This window comes from Drosophila navojoa, chromosome 4 (assembly GCF_054131105.1).
Source record: "Drosophila navojoa isolate 15081-1374.11 chromosome 4, UAZ_NAV_1.0, whole genome shotgun sequence".
Taxonomy (NCBI): Eukaryota; Metazoa; Arthropoda; class Insecta; order Diptera; family Drosophilidae; genus Drosophila; species Drosophila navojoa.
In genome coordinates this window covers 6,798,439-6,815,244 of record NC_142892.1, presented here as the reverse complement: position 1 = coordinate 6,815,244, position 16,806 = coordinate 6,798,439, and the positions used below count along the sequence as shown (strand labels likewise).

General features: G+C 49.7%; 2 protein-coding genes across 8 annotated transcripts in view; one reads left to right on the top strand and one right to left on the bottom strand.

The window, feature by feature from the left end:
- Positions 1-99: 99 nt before the first annotated feature.
- On the top strand, positions 100-1,691 carry LOC108650639 (isovaleryl-CoA dehydrogenase, mitochondrial). Its single transcript, XM_018099846.3, has 3 exons — positions 100-391; positions 447-572; positions 633-1,691. The coding sequence occupies exons 1-3, from the start codon at positions 174-176 to the stop codon at positions 1,552-1,554; spliced, it is 1,266 nt and encodes a 421-aa protein (XP_017955335.1). The 5' UTR covers positions 100-173; the 3' UTR covers positions 1,555-1,691.
- A 254-nt stretch (positions 1,692-1,945) lies between these two features.
- The window catches only part of rhea (Talin_middle and talin-RS domain-containing protein rhea), a 32,243-nt gene continuing 17,382 nt past the window's right edge, over positions 1,946-16,806 (bottom strand). For 3 of the 7 annotated variants that reach the window (XM_018099806.3, XM_030383020.2, XM_089260261.1), the window contains 15 exons: positions 15,100-15,328; positions 14,632-15,030; positions 14,373-14,564; positions 14,229-14,307; positions 13,654-14,157; positions 13,499-13,587; positions 13,126-13,214; positions 12,715-12,831; positions 8,061-12,651; positions 7,804-7,994; positions 5,403-5,519; positions 4,816-5,331; positions 3,696-4,367; positions 2,892-3,517; positions 1,946-2,833 (listed from right to left, as the gene is read on the bottom strand). In XM_018099806.3, coding sequence (XP_017955295.1) covers positions 2,578-2,833; positions 2,892-3,517; positions 3,696-4,367; positions 4,816-5,331; positions 5,403-5,519; positions 7,804-7,994; positions 8,061-12,651; positions 12,715-12,831; positions 13,126-13,214; positions 13,499-13,587; positions 13,654-14,157; positions 14,229-14,307; positions 14,373-14,564; positions 14,632-15,030; positions 15,100-15,235 — 8,574 coding nt within the window. In that variant the 5' untranslated portion in view covers positions 15,236-15,328 and the 3' untranslated portion in view covers positions 1,946-2,577. Of the gene's footprint in view, positions 2,834-2,891; positions 3,518-3,695; positions 4,368-4,815; positions 5,332-5,402; positions 5,520-7,803; positions 7,995-8,060; positions 12,652-12,714; positions 12,832-12,911; positions 12,938-13,125; positions 13,215-13,498; positions 13,588-13,653; positions 14,158-14,228; positions 14,308-14,372; positions 14,565-14,631; positions 15,031-15,099; positions 15,329-16,255; positions 16,415-16,806 lie in introns of those variants that run through there. The other 4 variants (XM_089260262.1, XM_018099808.3, XM_018099807.3 and 1 more) reach the window with 4 other exon arrangements.

Below are 16,806 nucleotides of genomic sequence, written 5' to 3'. Positions count from 1 at the left end.
AATTCAAGTTCAATGTATTCCAATTCGATAGTTGGCTAATCGATAGTTCGTTTTAAATGGGAAAGCGATCAGGCTAGCGTTGCCACTTGTTGCGCCATTGTGGGCAGCCCTCCCTCACACAGCTGATCAAAGGTTAGGTAACACTTGTTACATTCTTTTACATTCTCCCTGAAATGGCTTTGCGTTTCGTTGCCCAAAGGTTGTTGCAACATAGTGGACGTCGTCTGCAGACTGCCGCGCCATGGATACGCACACTTACACATTACCCCATAAATGACGCCTTGTTTGGCCTCAATGAGGAGCAACAGAAGTTGCGTGAAATTGCTTTCAATTTCTTTCAAAAGGAATTGGCACCATATGCCAAGGAAATCGATAAGCTAGACAGTTTCAAGTGAGTCAGGCTGAAGACCTACAAAGTCAACTTTACTTACTCCAGTTTTAATCAGGAATCTACGATCATTCTGGAAGCAGATGGGCGAGCTTGGTTTCCTCGGCATTACGGCGGAGCCGGAGTATGGTGGTACTGGCGGCACCTATTTGGATCACTGCATCATTATGGAAGAGATTTCAAGGTAACTAAGATTAAGATTTTACTCCAGGACTGCAGCCATTACGCCTCTCACTTCTTACAGAGCTGCTGGAGGCGTAGCACTTTCCTACGGAGCACATTCCAATCTATGCATCAATCAATTGACCAAGAACGGCACGCCGGAGCAGAAGGAAAAATATCTGCCCAAGTTGTGCAGTGGCGAACATATTGGCGGTCTGGCTATGTCGGAGCCTGGAGCCGGCTCGGATGTCGTCTCCATGAAGCTACGCGCGGAACGCAAAGGCGACTACTATGTACTAAATGGCAGCAAATTCTGGATTACTAATGGCTCAGATGCCGAAACACTGATCGTGTATGCTAAGACTGGAGCAAGCGGTGTTCCAGACAGACATGCAATTACAGCTTTCATCATAGAGACAGGCTGGGAAGGATTTAGTGTAGCCCAGAAACTGGACAAACTAGGTATGCGTGGCAGCAGCACCTGCGAGCTCGTCTTTCAGGATCTCAAGGTGCCAGCAAAGAACATACTGGGCCAGGAGAACAAAGGCGTTTACGTGCTGATGTCGGGTCTGGATTACGAGCGTTTGGTTCTAGCTGCCGGACCAGTAGGCCTCATGCAGGCCGCCTGCGATGTCTCCTTCGACTATGCCCATCAGCGCAAGCAAATGGGCAAGCTAATTGGCGAGTTCCAGCTGCTGCAAGGCAAGATGGCAGATATGTACACGACTCTGGGTGCCTGCCGCAGCTATTTGTATGCAGTGGCCCGAGCCTGCGATGCGGGCATTCGTAGCAGCAAGGACTGTGCCGGCGTCATCTTGTACAGCGCCGAGAAAGCTACACAGGTGGCCTTGGATGCCATTCAGATTCTGGGCGGCAATGGCTACATCAATGACAATCCAACTGGACGCATTTTGCGGGATGCAAAGCTTTATGAGATTGGAGCTGGCACCTCGGAGATCAGACGTTGGCTGATTGGTCGTCAATTGAACCAGGAGTACAAGTAATTGGTGGAGGTTTATCTAGAGGACCATCTTAACGGAAAGACTATTTGTTGCATTTATTTTTTGTAGAAATTTGCTGTAAAAAATTGTAGATATTGTATGTGAAATAATTGATGGATTGTGAATATTGATGTAAAATATTTGGATTGTTTTATTTAATAGAGGTTTTGTCTATATATATGCAAATAACTCAAGGGACGTTGAATTCGGTTATGGCCAAACTTTAACCCCAATAAATCATTCATTCATATATTGTTAAAATATTTTATTTTTTTTATTAATTTACAAAACATACACAATTATAAAATATGCAATTACGTATACACGACGGCTCACATATACATACATATGTACTCGTATATACAAAAAACCAAATGATGAGAGCATAGACTCCGTTTTTATAGAAGAACATAGAACAATTATTACATACATATATGGTTTACGAACTAAACGTTATGTGAACAACATTTGAATTAACTAAAGTCGCGTTAAATATAGATTACTCGATTACATGGTTTGTAGTATATAGCTGTTTGTTTTTATGTGCACAGTAATAAATTGCATTGAACTAACATTTAAATCGTTGAACTCAATTTGCATTAAGTTCTGGTTACAGATTAAGGGCAATTGTGTTGCGTTTTGATTAGTATAAAGAATTGTATGTAATATAGATTCGACGGATTTTCAGAAGGAGTGTGTCTGTGTGTGTGTGTGAGTGTGTATAAACAATTGGCAATATAAATGGCAGAGAAATAAGCACAACAAATATACACAAGAAACGCATAAATGGAAATTATGAAAAGAAATCCAAACCGTGTGTATATAGGGTATGTGTGTAGTGTGTGTGTGGCTGCGTGTGTTTCTGTGTGTATTATATATATAGACATTTTAACGCTAGTTGCTAATTATAATTAATTGTTAAATTATTGCTATTAGTATGTATGTAAATGTTAAAAGCACATTTGGCAAACATTATCGTTTAGTTTCAATCGCAGCTGCTGCTCCTGCTGCTCCAGCTTAGGCTATCTACTCCAGGCGAAAACTGTGCTTCTCCGTTTTCGTTTCGGACCGCGACTCTGTTGTGGTTGTAAACGATTTGCGCTCCATGACGCGCTGCGTCATTGAGGTTAGCCGCTCGGAGCCCTGATCCACAATGCTGATCTTGCCGCCGTCCGTGTTGAGCGTCATCTGCGAAAAGCTCGACTCGAGCGGCTTCACCAGGCCCGATTCGCTGTTGCTGCTGGTGTTGGCTGTCTTGTCGAAGTTGCGCGTCTCGTATCTGCTGAAGGGCGTGGCTAAAGGTTAGCATTTGAGCACCTCACATCTGTATGTGGACTCACCTGGATGTGTAGCCCTCGTAGTTCTGACCGGGATAGGCATTGCCGCCAGTTATCTCCACCACACCGCCCTGGCCGAACGTTTTGTCATGCAGATCCTGTACACAGGCCTCCAGATTGCGATTGCCAGTGGGCTTCTGTGGTGGCGGTGGTGGCACAGTTGGGGGCGCGCCCGATGTGGATGAGTTCTGAGTTTTAATGCTGGACGATTCAAAGCTTTGCTGGTAGTTGTTGGCGTTAGTGGGTGTGCTTGCGGATATGGTTGTGAAGCCATTGCTGCCCGCGCCGCCCACTGGACTGCCTGGGTAGGGGCGGGGCACAGCATTGGCTGTTAGTTTGGGATTAGAGCGAAAACTGTGAGTCGACGTCGCGGTCTGCATATTAGAAATGGTCGTCGACAACGGCGGCGGCGGTGGCGGAAAGTCCCCATTGACATCATCCATGACCGCATAGTTGGATGGCGGCGGCGACACGGCGCCCGGATGATGGAAATGCTGGGGCTGCGGACTGGCATAGTTATAATGATGCTTCTGTTGACTGCCCGCGCCCGAGCCCGTATAATAGCTCGGCGAGCTGGGCAGATCGCCCGACTGCGAGCCATAGTAGGCACCTCCTCCACGACCCAGAGTCTGTTAAAGGTTAGCAAGAGAAAGAGACATTTGGTTGGTTAGAGAGATTAGGGTTAGATTCAGTTACAACTACAACAACTACACCGACACCAAGTGAGAGTCTTAACAAGGCCAATTCATTGGTGCAGTCTAATGTCTAAGATCTAAGTCCAAGTCGGAAAAGGAAACCTGTTCATACATTGTTCTGGCTCCTGTTGAGCGTGCCATAGGCATATTCCGTGTCGCTCTCGTCTGTGGTGAATCCCTGGGTATTCTTGGCATAGCGCTGCGCCTGGCGCACATGCTTGAGGCGCTGACGCGCCTCCTCCAGCTCTTTCTCCTTGCGCAGCACAGCGGAGCGTGCATTGATCTCCTGCGCCATGCCATCCACCATCGATGTGTTGATCTTCAGCGAATGCTCCTCCTCGGCCTCCAGGCCCTGCTGTGCAGCGTGCACCAAATTGTCTGTGGACTTGATGACTGCATTGCCCGCAGCCTGCAGACGGCGACCCGCCTCCGAATTGGGATTCGATTTCACCTTGCAGGCAATTAGCAATTGTGCAGTCGAGGCAGCCACCTGCTTGGCCGTGGAGATCAGCATCTCCTCCGTGCCCACGCCGCGCACCAAATTCTGCGCAGCCTCCACCAAGCTGTGCGTCGCTGCAGCCACCAGGCGAGCGGCTGAGATGAGACCCTCCGACCACTGGCCGTCGTCGGAGCTGGTGAGTGGACGTCGAGCCACCTTGCCCTGGTCAATCAGCTCGCGCTGCGCCGCATTGGCCGCACGCACCAGGGCAGCCGAAGCGCCCATAATGCCCTTGGCAGCCTCCAGAATCATCTCGTCGAACTTCATGTTCTCATCCAGCTCGATCTGTGAATGGGTATGAAATGAGTTAGCTCAGGAAATACAGTCCAATTGGCATCCAATTGGAAGTCACTTAGATATATTTGGATTATAGATAAGCAAACACCATTTGAGTTTTAGTTTAGTTATTTGAATTTTGTTTTGGTTTCAATTTGTATTTTCGTTTTAGTTTCGTTTTAGTAGAGTTTCAGCGATCACAGTAATAATATGTTTGATTCCTGGGTGAACTTTTGAATGTAACAACCAAGAATATCAAACATATCTCACTGGAATCGTTAGATGAGGTAGTGGATAGGTAGTTTGGTTGATTTTGGTGGCTGGTTAAACAGATGACAGCTGATTGTGGAGACGAGCGAGCGGTAGTTCAGTTAGTTTCAATTCACCATAGCACATTCACCATTAAAACTAGAGTTATATGCCGTTATAAGCCGAATAGAGATCATGGGGGACTCACCTTAACATCCGCCTGACGGCGTGGCCGCAGCGATGCCAACTTCTTGGCAGCTGCATCAATGGAGGCTGCGGCGCCGAGCAGCTCATTCTCAGCTATGACCGTGGGATCCTCTGGATCGATCCAGTCGGAGCCCTTCAGCAAACGGGCCATGGCCACCAGATCTGTGACACACTTGGCCACGCGACGCGACAGATGCATGCGATCGTCGGCGCTGCAGTTGTGCAGAATGCCATTCAAGAGCTCCCGGTAGGACTCGGCCACGGAGGTGCCCGCCTCCAGGGTGCGCACGCGCAGCTCATCCGTCTCGGCACAGTTCCAGGCGACGGAGCGGCAGACCATCAACATGTCTGATATGGCACGGCGACCCAGATTGGCGGCAGCCACAATATCCGCCTGCAGATTGGAGGTGCCGGCGGCAACAGCCTTTGCCGTGGCCGCAGTCACGTTCATGGTGACGCGTATCAAGTCCTCGGGTCCCACTTGGGCGCTGCCCACTGGCGGAGGTGTCTGCATGGCCTATTTATAAAGAAAATTCGAGATTAAAGGCGGTTTTCTTTTTTTTACTAGGCTTTCATCATGGTACTTACGCGCATCTCCTGGGAGATGGCCTCCACGGTGGCCTCCATGGCGCGGGTGCCGCGCGTGTGCTCATCCTCCACAGCTTTGACGGTCTTCAGCAACGAGGAAACATTCAGCACCATCACCTAAATGCCAATAACAAAGTGTTTTTGTTGTTTTTTGAGCAGAAATGTTTTGTGATTAATGTTAGGTTTTATAGAAAAATATTGTAATGTAATATAGTAGAAATAACTATAATCTCTAGAGGCTACAAAATACAAAATAGATCTACAAATTATAAAACTACTTCTACATGGCTTTGACACTACTCTAATTATTATTCTAAGAAACAATTTGATGATTGATTTGACACGTAATAAAAGACTTTATTTGATAAATTAGACATGGTATAAAAAAGGACATCCTTCTAGGCAACAATTATTTATTAAGGGACTATAACAATCGACACAAAAGGTAAAGAACCTGCAGATGCTATGGAGAGCAAGAAATATGAATGGATATGCAGATATATGTAAGAATAGGGTTTCTAGAATTGATATGAGTACAAATTTACTTTTTGAGGTAAAGCTAAACCACAATGACTTTTGCAAAAGGCTAGAAAGTTCTTTCTATTTCATGTACGACAGAACAACTTCACACATACATACAAGATAAATAAATGTATATCAATTGATGCTGGCCCCAATTGACTCTCCAAGTGCATCTACAAGTTTTACAAAGTTTTAAATGTTTTGGAATAATGTTGGCTTTTTGCTTGTGCAATGATTAATGTTTATAATGTTGCAGAAAGAATTTCGTTCAAGTTTCCAAATTGATGTGGGTGGCGCCCCCTATCAGCAGCCCACTTAATGACTCGTGATTCCGTTTGCTGTCGCTGCTGTTGCTAGTGCTGCTGCTGCCGCTGCCGACGCTGGCTGCTGAGGGGGGCGTGTGTGTGTGTTAGTTTCTGTTTGGGCGCTGGCAGCTGATTGGCAAACATCTTGAAGCGTCTGCATTGTAGTTGTGTGTGTGTATGTTCGATATCGATAGCGACAAATCGAATTTGAATATAGATGCATGTTCAAATCGATAGATGGCGTATATATATTTATATACATTCCACAACGAGCGCAGCGCATGAAGAGAGCAATTTTTGTTTTGAGTACGATTTGCGTATTTTGTACAGTTCATGAGGAATTGTTGTTTTTTTTTTTTTGTATGTGTATGTGTATGCGTATATGTGTGTGTATGGGAAGAGAGAGAAGAGCAGAGACGTCGAACGCGCACAAATTAGCATAAAACGAAAACGAAAATATACAAAATTTTATGGATTTTTTGTTTTTTGTTTGCTTTTTACAATGTGGGTGGTTGTTTGACTGGTGAGTGGGTGTCGGTGGTGGTGGATCGACAAAGAGAGACACAATTGTAGTGAGAGCGAGAGCACGGCAAATACATGCAGAGCAGCAGGCAGAAAGGGTGGCTGGGCTGGGTGTTTGTTGAATGCTTTTTGACCAAGAAGTTAGAGCTGGACACAACGCCGGGATGAGAAAATGGTGCGAAACATGTTGTTGAAGGGGCGGTTTGTACCCATGTGTGTGTAAGAGAGAATCGGAGAGAGTATGTGTGTGTTTGTGTGGTTAGACATTGAAAGTAATTAATAACATTTAAGAGATATGCAAAAAGAGACAGCCAACAGCAGCAGCGGCAAGAGCAGCAGGTGATTCACATTTAGATTGAGATTGAGTTGGAGTTGGAGTTGAAGCAGCCGCGACGAGTTGCCTTCAAAAGCTCGTTTGGTGCAGTGAAACATCAGCGGCGACAGTAACAGCAAAATGGTATTAAATAGTACATTTATATAGGGTATTTCTTAAAAGTAGTTTTTGTGGTATTTTATATGTAAGTGCCAAAGCCAGTTAAATATTTTACTTGTGTAAATAATGGAATTAATAATTATATCATATCGTTTTGCTTTTCTGTACTTTAAATGCCACAAACAACATTTATGTATGCTTATATGTCTGTGTGGGTGTACGGGCAGCCTTTTATTTAAATAAATAACTTAAGGATAATAAAACAAAAAAATTTGAATACTAATGGGATGTGTGCTACTCGAATTGCAACCAGTTGAGGGCAATTTTACATTATTTTCTCATTTGCTTAGTTTTATTCAACTTTTTCTAAACTTTCATTCTTTTTTTAAACTTCAAACTTCTCTGACAATGTTTTTTAATCAGGCCATAACCACATTAAAGTCAGTTACAGTTTAAAAAAATACCAAAAATAAATAATCACTATAAATATTATACACTATTAAAAAAGCCACAACAACGAAAGCTTTACAGCAAAGTGAAAGTATTAAAAAAAAAAAACACTAGAGAGAGATGAAAAGACAGAGAGGGTAGATCCAAGGGGAAGGTACAAAAGACTTACCCTGGCGCTTTCCTTGAGGCCCTGCATCGACGGATCGTGTATGGGCTTGCCTGAAGCCAATTTCGTGCAGTTGATCAAATCTCCTAGAGCCGAGGCCACATCCTTGACAGCATTGATGACCATGACCTGCGAGTCGGGCTGCGAGGAACCCAAGGAGCAGGCGCCGCGCTTTACGGCCTCCGCCAGTTGGGCTAGAGATAAAGAATAATTAATATTTGCAAGTAACGATTGGTGGAATCTTCTCAGTGTGTACTCACTTATGGTTGAAACAGCATTCTGTGCCGCATTCGCCAGCTGATCCTGAGTGCCAGCTGCTCCAGTGACCAACACCTTGGTGTCCTCCACCAGCGCCTTGGCCGTTTGCAGAATATGCTCGCGATGATCGGCAAAGCTGCCATCGCCATCCGAGTGCAGCGTACCGGCCGTGGCAAACATAATGGTCGTGTCCAGATCTCCGATAATGCCCGAGACAGTGTGGGCCGCATTGATGCAGGCCTGGGTGCCGCGAGAGCCAGCTTGGAGAGCGGCCAAGACTTGGGCCACCTTCTCGGACACCTCGCGAGCATTGCGTGCAATCTCCTTCTGGGCACTGGCATCATTGGGACTAGCGCCGCCCGCCGACGATTGAATCATCGAGCTGATGGAACGGCCCAAATCAATGACGGTGCTGCGTATGCGCATCGCCACATCCGGCGAGGTGGTCGTGGTGCTCGCACCTACCGAATCCTGGGTGAGCAGCTGGTAGTGCTGGGTCATTTCGACGGCCAGCTGTGGCAGAACGGCTGGCTCCACACTGCTCTTGGCATTCATTTCGTTGCCCAGGCGCGCGATCTCCTTGGCCGTGGCCACCATGCGCGTCTGATAGTCCACAAAGCTGTCCGAGTAGGAGGCGTTCAGCAACGACTGGCGCTTGTCTGTCAGTCGAGTGATCGCACGGTTCACCTGCTCCATCAGGCCCGTCACAATGCCCGTCTCAGCGTTGATCTTCTCCACAGCCTGCTGCAATTCCTGAATGGCCTCTCGTGTGCCATCGATGGCCTCGTCGAGGCGTGGATGAGCGTGAGTGGCGCGCGGATTGCCCGCCGAATCCTTGGCCGATTGCACCAGTGTAATGGCGCTCTCCACCACCGACTTGGTCTGGTTGATCAGCGACATCTGCTGCTGGCTGTGCACGATGTGAGTGCAGGCGCCAATGGCACCATTCACCATGGGCACAACATAGCGCGAGATCTCGCCCACAGCATGGCCCAGTTGCTCCGCATTGTTCTTTCCAGCTACGCGAATCGGTTCCAATTTATCCAAGAGCTCCGCAGCAGCGTTCATTGTTTGGCCACTGAAGCCATGCAAATTGTTGTCCCGACGGCGGCTCAAGCCCTGAGCATTGGCAGCCAAGGCGCAGCTGTCCAGCTCACGTGTGCAGGTGCCCAAGGTGTGGAGCACCTGCTCGCATTGCGCCTGTCCTGGTGCCTTGTCCCGGATGTTATCGACGAGTCGCTTCACGGACTCGGAGACTGGGGTGGAGTGCATGGACAGCTGCTGCCACACTGGCGGATTATCCGGAGTCAAGGCCAGCGATTTGGCGGCCTTGACCATCTCGACGACACCATCGATGACACCGCGTCCCGCCTGAATGACCGGCTCCTGGGCCTTGCGACCCTCGGCTGAGATTTTCGCTGGTATCGATATAAACTCTGGACTGGAGGCATATTGACGCACTGCCTTGACAGCCTCCAGCAGCGGTTCAACAAGTCGATCCCGATTGCCACCCGTAGGATTTTCCTCAATGGCCTTGATGTCCTGCACCAGATCCGATGTGGCCGTTGCCACCTGCTTGGCCAGCACAATGAACTCATTCTTGGCCACCGGATTGTTGGTGTTCATGCTCGCCTGCCGGCAAATGGAGCACAGGTAGCTCGTGTGCTTGGCTATCACGGTCAGGGCCGAGATCATCTGCGGCTTGCCCGACTGGGGGCTGCTCACAATGTCGCAATGCTGGCGAATGCCCTGATAGGCCCACGTCAGCTGCGCCTGGTCAATGATTCCTGGACGCCCGGCCACACTGCTGGGATGCGAGACACCGATAAGATAGGCCGCCTGCGAAGAGCTCTCCATCAGTCCCTGAATCGATTCATTCACATTGTTCACCGACTGACTGAACTCCACGTGCTGCGACTGTTTCGCATTGTTGATCATCTCGGAGATGGCATAGCCCAGGTTGCGTGACTTGGCCGTCGCCTGCTCCACGCAATCAAAGTAGCCCATCTCGTTGATCGGCTCGTGCGGATAGTCGAGCATCCGACGCAATGCATCAATGTTGCGTATGGCATTATCGCATTCCTTCTGCCCCGGAGCGGACTGAATGCTGGCATCCACCAGCTGATTGATGCTCTCCGTCACGCTGCGTGCGGCGGCAAGCAACAGATTCTTGGCGTTCGGCTGGCCGGGATCGGCGGCAATGGACTTGGCCGTGGAGAGCAGCGAGCACGACTGCGTCGATACATTGCGCAGGCTGTCGATCATCTGGGAGCGCACGGGCTCATCCGTCTGGGCTTGTCCGGCCATTTGCATGCTCACGGACAACAGATCCCTGTAGTTGGCCGCGAATTGTTGACTGCTGTCAGCCAGCAGAGCCGGACTGGCATACGATTGGACGATCTGCCCGCCGGCGGTGCTCAGCTGCTCGGCGACCTGCTTCAGCTCCGATTGCAGCTCGGCGTATGGCCGATTCGATGGTGGGAATTCGCTCACAGACAAGATCTCGCTGAGATCGCTCACGTTGCGCAGGGCGGCATCCACCTCACGCTGTCCAGGTATGCAGTCCACGGTGCGGGACAGGGCGCCCGTAACATCGCGTCCCGCCTGGGTCAATGCCTGCGGATCAGAGACGCCCTTCAGCGTGCGCTGTGCCTGCTCAATCAGCTGTGCAGAGCTGGTCACCACATCGTCGGCGCAGTCAATGATGGTCGGATTCTGTGTAGTCGCCGCCACGCCGTGCACGCTCTTCGTGAACTCGCCCAGAGCCAAAGCCGTGTCACGGCCAGCGGCGCCTGCATACTGGCGTTGTCCCTGCAGCACCGAGCTCAACAGCTGGCTGAGGGCAATGCCCACATTCTTGGCGGACTTGCGCAGCTCGTCGGCTGTGTTCTCCACCGTCTCGCCGGGCAGTGGACGCAGCTGACCCGCTAGCGCCGCTTGGCGAGTGTCGTCCAGCACATGATGCAGCTTGCGTACAGCCTCCAAGGCTGACTCCAGCTCCTGGCCGCCGCAGGCATCGCGCGCACGCTGAGCCACCGAATGCAGCTCCGAGACAGCCTGGCCCAGGTGCAAGGCACTCTTGGACAGCTGAGTAGCCGAGGGTATATCCGTGACAGTCGGCCGCAGGGCACGTGAAGATTTGGACACCTGGAGAGCTGGTTCGATGAACTGCTCGGCGGCCTCAATCAAATTCAGCTGTGCATGCGCATCGTCTGGCTGAGCACGCGTCGTCTTCACCGATGTGACCAATCGTGGTATGGTGTCCGCCACGCGTTTGCAATCCTGCAGCAGCGACTCCTTGGTCTGATGGTCCTGGCTGTGCTGCACCGCATTCTGGGCCGCCGAGATGCACTGGGTAGCCGCAGAGGCGGCCAGCTTCGAGTGGTACTCCAAGCGCTGAATGAGTCCTCGCTTCATGGCCGGCGTATTGGCCGTGCTGGTCGTAATCTCACGCAGCTCCTCAGCGGCACGGCGCAGCGCATTCTGATTGTCCGAGTCGTGGGGATTGGAGGAGCACAGACGGGCGGCCTCAACCAGCTTGGCTGTGGCATCGGCCAGCTGCTTGGCGGCCGACAGCAAACGTCGCTGCATGTCCGCATCCTCTTGCTGATCCGCCTCGCCCTTGATGCTCTGGATGAGCTGTGCTGTGGTCTGGCCCAGAGTGCGGGCATGACGCACCATTTCCTGTGGATCATTGGTGGACACCAAGACGTCGGTGCCAATGATGACATTCTCGACGGGACTCAGCTCCTGGCTGGTGCGATGCGCATGCTCCCGTGTGCTCAGCTTGACATGCTCCAGCATGTCCAGCAGGCTCTTGGAGACATCGCGTGCCGCATCCATCAGATCCGCCTTCAACTTGGGATCGGTGCTCGCCTCGTTGCAGACCTCGCAGAGCGAGTTCACGGCGCGAGCCACGTTACGGGCCGCCGCCTCCAGTTGCTCGCGACAGGCCGCATTATGCAGAGTGGGTGCCACCACCTTGGCGCAGGCCACCAGCTGACTGGTGGCCAGTGCACACTGGCTAGCCGCGGCAATGACGCGATTGCGCGCCTGATCATCCTCACAGCTGGCGGCAATGTTCTTGGCGCGCAGCACCAAGGCGGCTGTGGTGTTGGCCACCGCCTTGCCCAGGTCCACCAGCATATCGTGCAGATCCCGATTCTCAGGCGCCTCCTCCTCGGCAATGGTGCTCAGCACATGCGTGGTGGCTTCGCCCACACGGGTGGCGGCATTTATCAGATGCTGCGGTGGCTCCTTGCTCTCCGGCTCGGCAGCCTTCAGCAGGTCACTGAAGGCATTGCACAGATTGCGTGCTGCCTCCAGCAGCTGATCGCCATTTGTGTCGTTCTCCATGAGCGCAGCAATCAGACGCACCTCCTTGGTCACCTCCGGTATGGTCTGCGCGATTTGGGACACCGATGCGGAAATGGCCTCCGTGTCCACTTCATCCGGCTGCGAAGCGGTTATAATCTGAGCCGTGGCGGCACTCATTGTGGCCACATGAGAGCTGACGGCCTGCTTGGAGGTGTCCAGCGTATTCTCACGCCACTCAATCGAACGCAAATCACTGCCCAGCTCTTGAATGGGTGCCTGCGAATAGATTCAGAGATTCGTAACGAGATCTAATCACATATTCCTTAACTCAAAATTCACCTTGGTGCGCAGCTCCTCGTCGGCGCGAATTAAGACATCCTGTCCGGCAGATATATAGCCAATAAGCGCACGCTGCGGCTCGGTTAGATTCACAGAACTAATGCGTACCTCCTTAGTCTAATAACCATAGATAATACGAGAGTAAAGTCAGTTAGATATAGATAAATTTATCTGGAATCTAAGGCTTTGCCACATACTTTGTGAAACTGGGCATGACCGTTTTCTAAATGGTTTGCAGCATGTTAAGAGATGAAAGAATTTATTTTCTAGTTAGTTTCAGTTAAGATGTCAAAAGTTTGGCGCTTTGAGGTTATGTATTTGGTTAAGAGGTGCAATGGCAACTTAGACAAAATGGCAGGAAATGAAAGTTGGATGAAATTGACTAGATTCATATCTCTCTAGTTTACTTACCGTCGGCGGTTGATGCGCATGATTCACCTGGCCAACAAAGGCGCCATACTGCACGGTCTGCATTTCGTTCTGCGTAAAGGTGCGTTCACCTGTCAGCCACATCGATAGAGAGAAACGAAAAGTGTACGAAAAATAAGAAATTATAAATTATCAGAAGCATACACAAAAACTAAAAGGCAAAAAGCAATCAGGCAGATAGTCTATAAAGAAGTTCTTTTCTATTTAACTATCTTTTTGTGGACTAGCAATACTTGATAGCCTGAATAGAATAGAATAGAATAGTTAGCTAAAGCATATTTTACATATATAAAAAATAAGCAAAAGCCTTTGTGCAAATATCTCACATATATCAAATGGAACTCAGTGGACTTACCGTCATAGGGCCGCATAATGCCCGGATGCGCTAGACTTTCCAAGTTCAGCTTCTCCACGCGATTCGTTTCATGCTGCAAGAAGGTGGCCCTGAAATTAAAGAAAGCAAACATTAGAATCAAAGACTATAGCTCCTCTTATTTGTTTCTAACTCACTTAGATGGCGCTACGGACTCCTCCACCATGGTGGAGCCCTCGTCACCCTCAATGCCAAAGTGATCCTTGGTCTGTTTCTTCTTCAATATGATATCAATATAACCCGCAATGAGCTGCACAATCTGCTCGGCTTCGGTCGTTTGCACCGAATAGTATTGATTCGCATAGTCGCCAAAGTCCAAAGTGAACGTGTTCGGTGAGGCGCCCCAGCGACGAACTGTTGTCAGTGGCCAGGAGACCAAGATCTCCTTGGTGCGCTCATCCAGACGCAGCACAGAATCTTTGGTAACGCCCAGGAGGCGCGGCACTAGCTTGTTCTTGCCATTCATCTTCTCCTTGACCAGGAAGAAGGTGACGCCGTATGTGGGCAACTCCCGAGCGGTCTTGGTGTACAGAACTTTGGCGTCGATTTCCGTTAGATCGTAATGCTTTTTATGCTCCGCAAAGATTTTCTTCTCAATGCTCTTGACGCGCACATACGACTGGGGCAGGAAGTCCTTCAAGCTGAGTAGAGGAGGAAAATAGTTGAATATATTGAATGATAATTAGAGAGCCGATTCAAGCGCTGCACTTACTCCAAGAAGCCGGGCTTATGCTTGGCCTCGTTGTGCGGTCCGAATTGTATGTGCACCTGAATGCCAGCGAATTCACAAGCTAATGGAAAGAACAAAAAATCGGAATTCAAAAAGATAAACATATAATTTTCAAGCGAAACTCACCTTTATCCTGTGTAACAGGATGAGTGCCATCGAGAATGGCATCCCTGGCCTGCACATAGAGCAGATTCAGCTGCACTGGATCACGCGAATCGATGTTCTGATCCGAGAAGAAGAAACGACGACGCAACAGCACCGTCTCCGACTCATCGATGCCCTGTTCGCGCAGTGTGCGACCCACATCCACCCAGTTCACTGCAAGCACAACAAACATTTCAATTTTAGTCAAGTTGCCAGTCAATAGATGGCGCCATCAACTCACTTTCATCGTCGGTTTTCAGCTTCTTGCGCAAACTTTCCATTTTGGCATCGCGATCCTTCTCGGTAAACTTCCGCTTCAGCGTCAGCGTGGCAAACTTATTATCGGGCAGATTCTCATTCTGCGCCTCATTGTCCTCGCGCACCAGCCCATACTCCTCATGATTGGTAATGCCAATCTTGGTGCAAATGACCACCATCAATTGGGAAACGGGCTGAGAGTCATCGACCAGTATGGTCTTCACGGCGCCATCCAGCATGCGAACACGCAGAGTGCGCAGCTTTCGCCGATACTCGAGCGTGTCCTGATTATGCAGTATATAGTAGCCCAATGTGCGTCCGGCCTCTAGCCAAACGCCCTGCTGGTTCTGCTCATCCGAAATGAAGAGTCCATATTCGCTAGCTGTAAGGATAATATATAATATATAGATAAATAGAAATTGATTGAGGACTTCATCGAGCGTCTACTCACGTTGTCCCTGCACTGCTTCGGCAAATTTATCGCGTATGATTTTGCATGCATCGAAGACTGTTGTATTTGGTTGGAATTGTATGGTCTTCGTCACTCGACCACCCTCCAGCTGTATGCGCAGCGACAAAGTGGACATATTTGCGTCGTCTACGTTTCAGTCGACGTTCGAGTCTTAATCGTTGGCTTAAACTTAATATATTAGGTGTAGTAGAAAAGGTTGTCAAAGGCACTGCAATGAAGAGAGGCAATACGAAATTATGAAATAAATGGCCATTCAAGTGTTATAAATAGCAAAGACCAAAAACCAAGAACCAAAAACCAAAAACCGAAACGGCAACCGAAAACAGCAAAACCTTCAGCCAAAGACCAAAACCAACCCCCAAAAGAGGGCAAAAGAGATAGCCGGAACGGGACAGCAATCAGGCAGCACAGGACCGGGGGCCCAGCCACCACCCAAAAAGCAGACAATCTCGCTGCGCTGCTGCTGATGAAAATCTTCTATACACACACTCACACACACATGCACACTCACTCACACACAGACAACGTGTGCCCACTTCAGTGTTCAAATCAAAGCCTGGTCACTGTAGCTGGGGGTTGACTTGCTTACAGAGCCTGCCCCGCCGCCTCCGCCTCCGCCTCCGACGCCGCTGCTGCTGCTGCTGCTGCTGCTGCTGTCATTATGTCAAGCAACGACGTCTGCGGCGACGCCAACGTCGACAGCGACGTCTGCTGCGCCATTTTATGCGACATTAATGCCTGGATTTTTAGCTAAATTCACTTAATGCTCGACTGGCTACACCCACGGCCCCGCCACTAATTGATTTTCTATCCTGCTGTGGGGCAATGTGTGTCAGTCAGTGTACTGCCCCGCCCCCAGCTCTGGTGGCTGGTCTATCCGGTGCACCATATATCATTCATTGTTCATTATTTTTTTCAGCTTTTTTCTTCTTATGTAAAAATCGATATTTTGCACAGCTTATGTTTTGGTTGTCGCATCCCCCGGCATACGGAAGCACTTGAAATATCCGGCAAAAACTGTCAGCCGTACACAAGAGGCAAGCACACACACAGACACAGAGAGAGAGACAATATATATACATATATATATCGGAAGCACACACACACACAGATACTAGTTTAAACAAAACTTTACTTTTGGCCCGTTGGCAGAACATCAACTGCTCCATATGGCGGGGCTTTATAGAAAATGTTGACTTGACTTGACTTGACTCTGACTCTGACTCTGGTATGTTTTGTTGTGGAGCTCTGGTGAAGGATGCACGTCTGCTGCCCACGAAATCTGGCACGTAACTGAAAAAGGTTACCTCAAAAGTGGACCAGCCTAGGGGATGCTGCGACGTCGACGTCGCTGCCGAGCGCATTTTCGCTGTCTGCCTGGGGTGACAAAGAGATAGATAACCAGAGTGAGAGCGAGAGAGAGAGAGCGCCGCCTGCGCATTGAGTGCCTCAGTTTACTCAAAGGGTGCAGCAGCTGAAGCAACCCCAAAAGAGCGGCGCGTGGAGAGTTTGCTCTCTCGCTCTCTCTCTCACTCTCTGCAGCTACTCTCCAATTGTAGACTCTGTGCCCGTGCGCTCGCCCGAGTGGCGCCAGCCGGCAAAATGCCAGTGTTTTGCGCAGCTTAAGCGGCGCTGCTGCAGTGACAGCGGCAGAGGGCAGCGAACTGCAAAAAGCCACAAAGGGCG

What these genes read in the sequence shown, in the direction of transcription:
- LOC108650639 (XM_018099846.3), top strand. Translation starts at nt 174, where the DNA reads ATGGCTTTGCGTTTCGTTGCCCAAAGGTTGTTGCAACATAGTGGACGT. An exon ending in GATAAGCTAGACAGTTTCAA is followed by an intron (nt 392 to 446) that starts GTGAGTCAGGCT and finishes AGTTTTAATCAG; the next exon opens with GAATCTACGATCATTCTGGA. An exon ending in ATTATGGAAGAGATTTCAAG is followed by an intron (nt 573 to 632) that starts GTAACTAAGATT and finishes CACTTCTTACAG; the next exon opens with AGCTGCTGGAGGCGTAGCAC.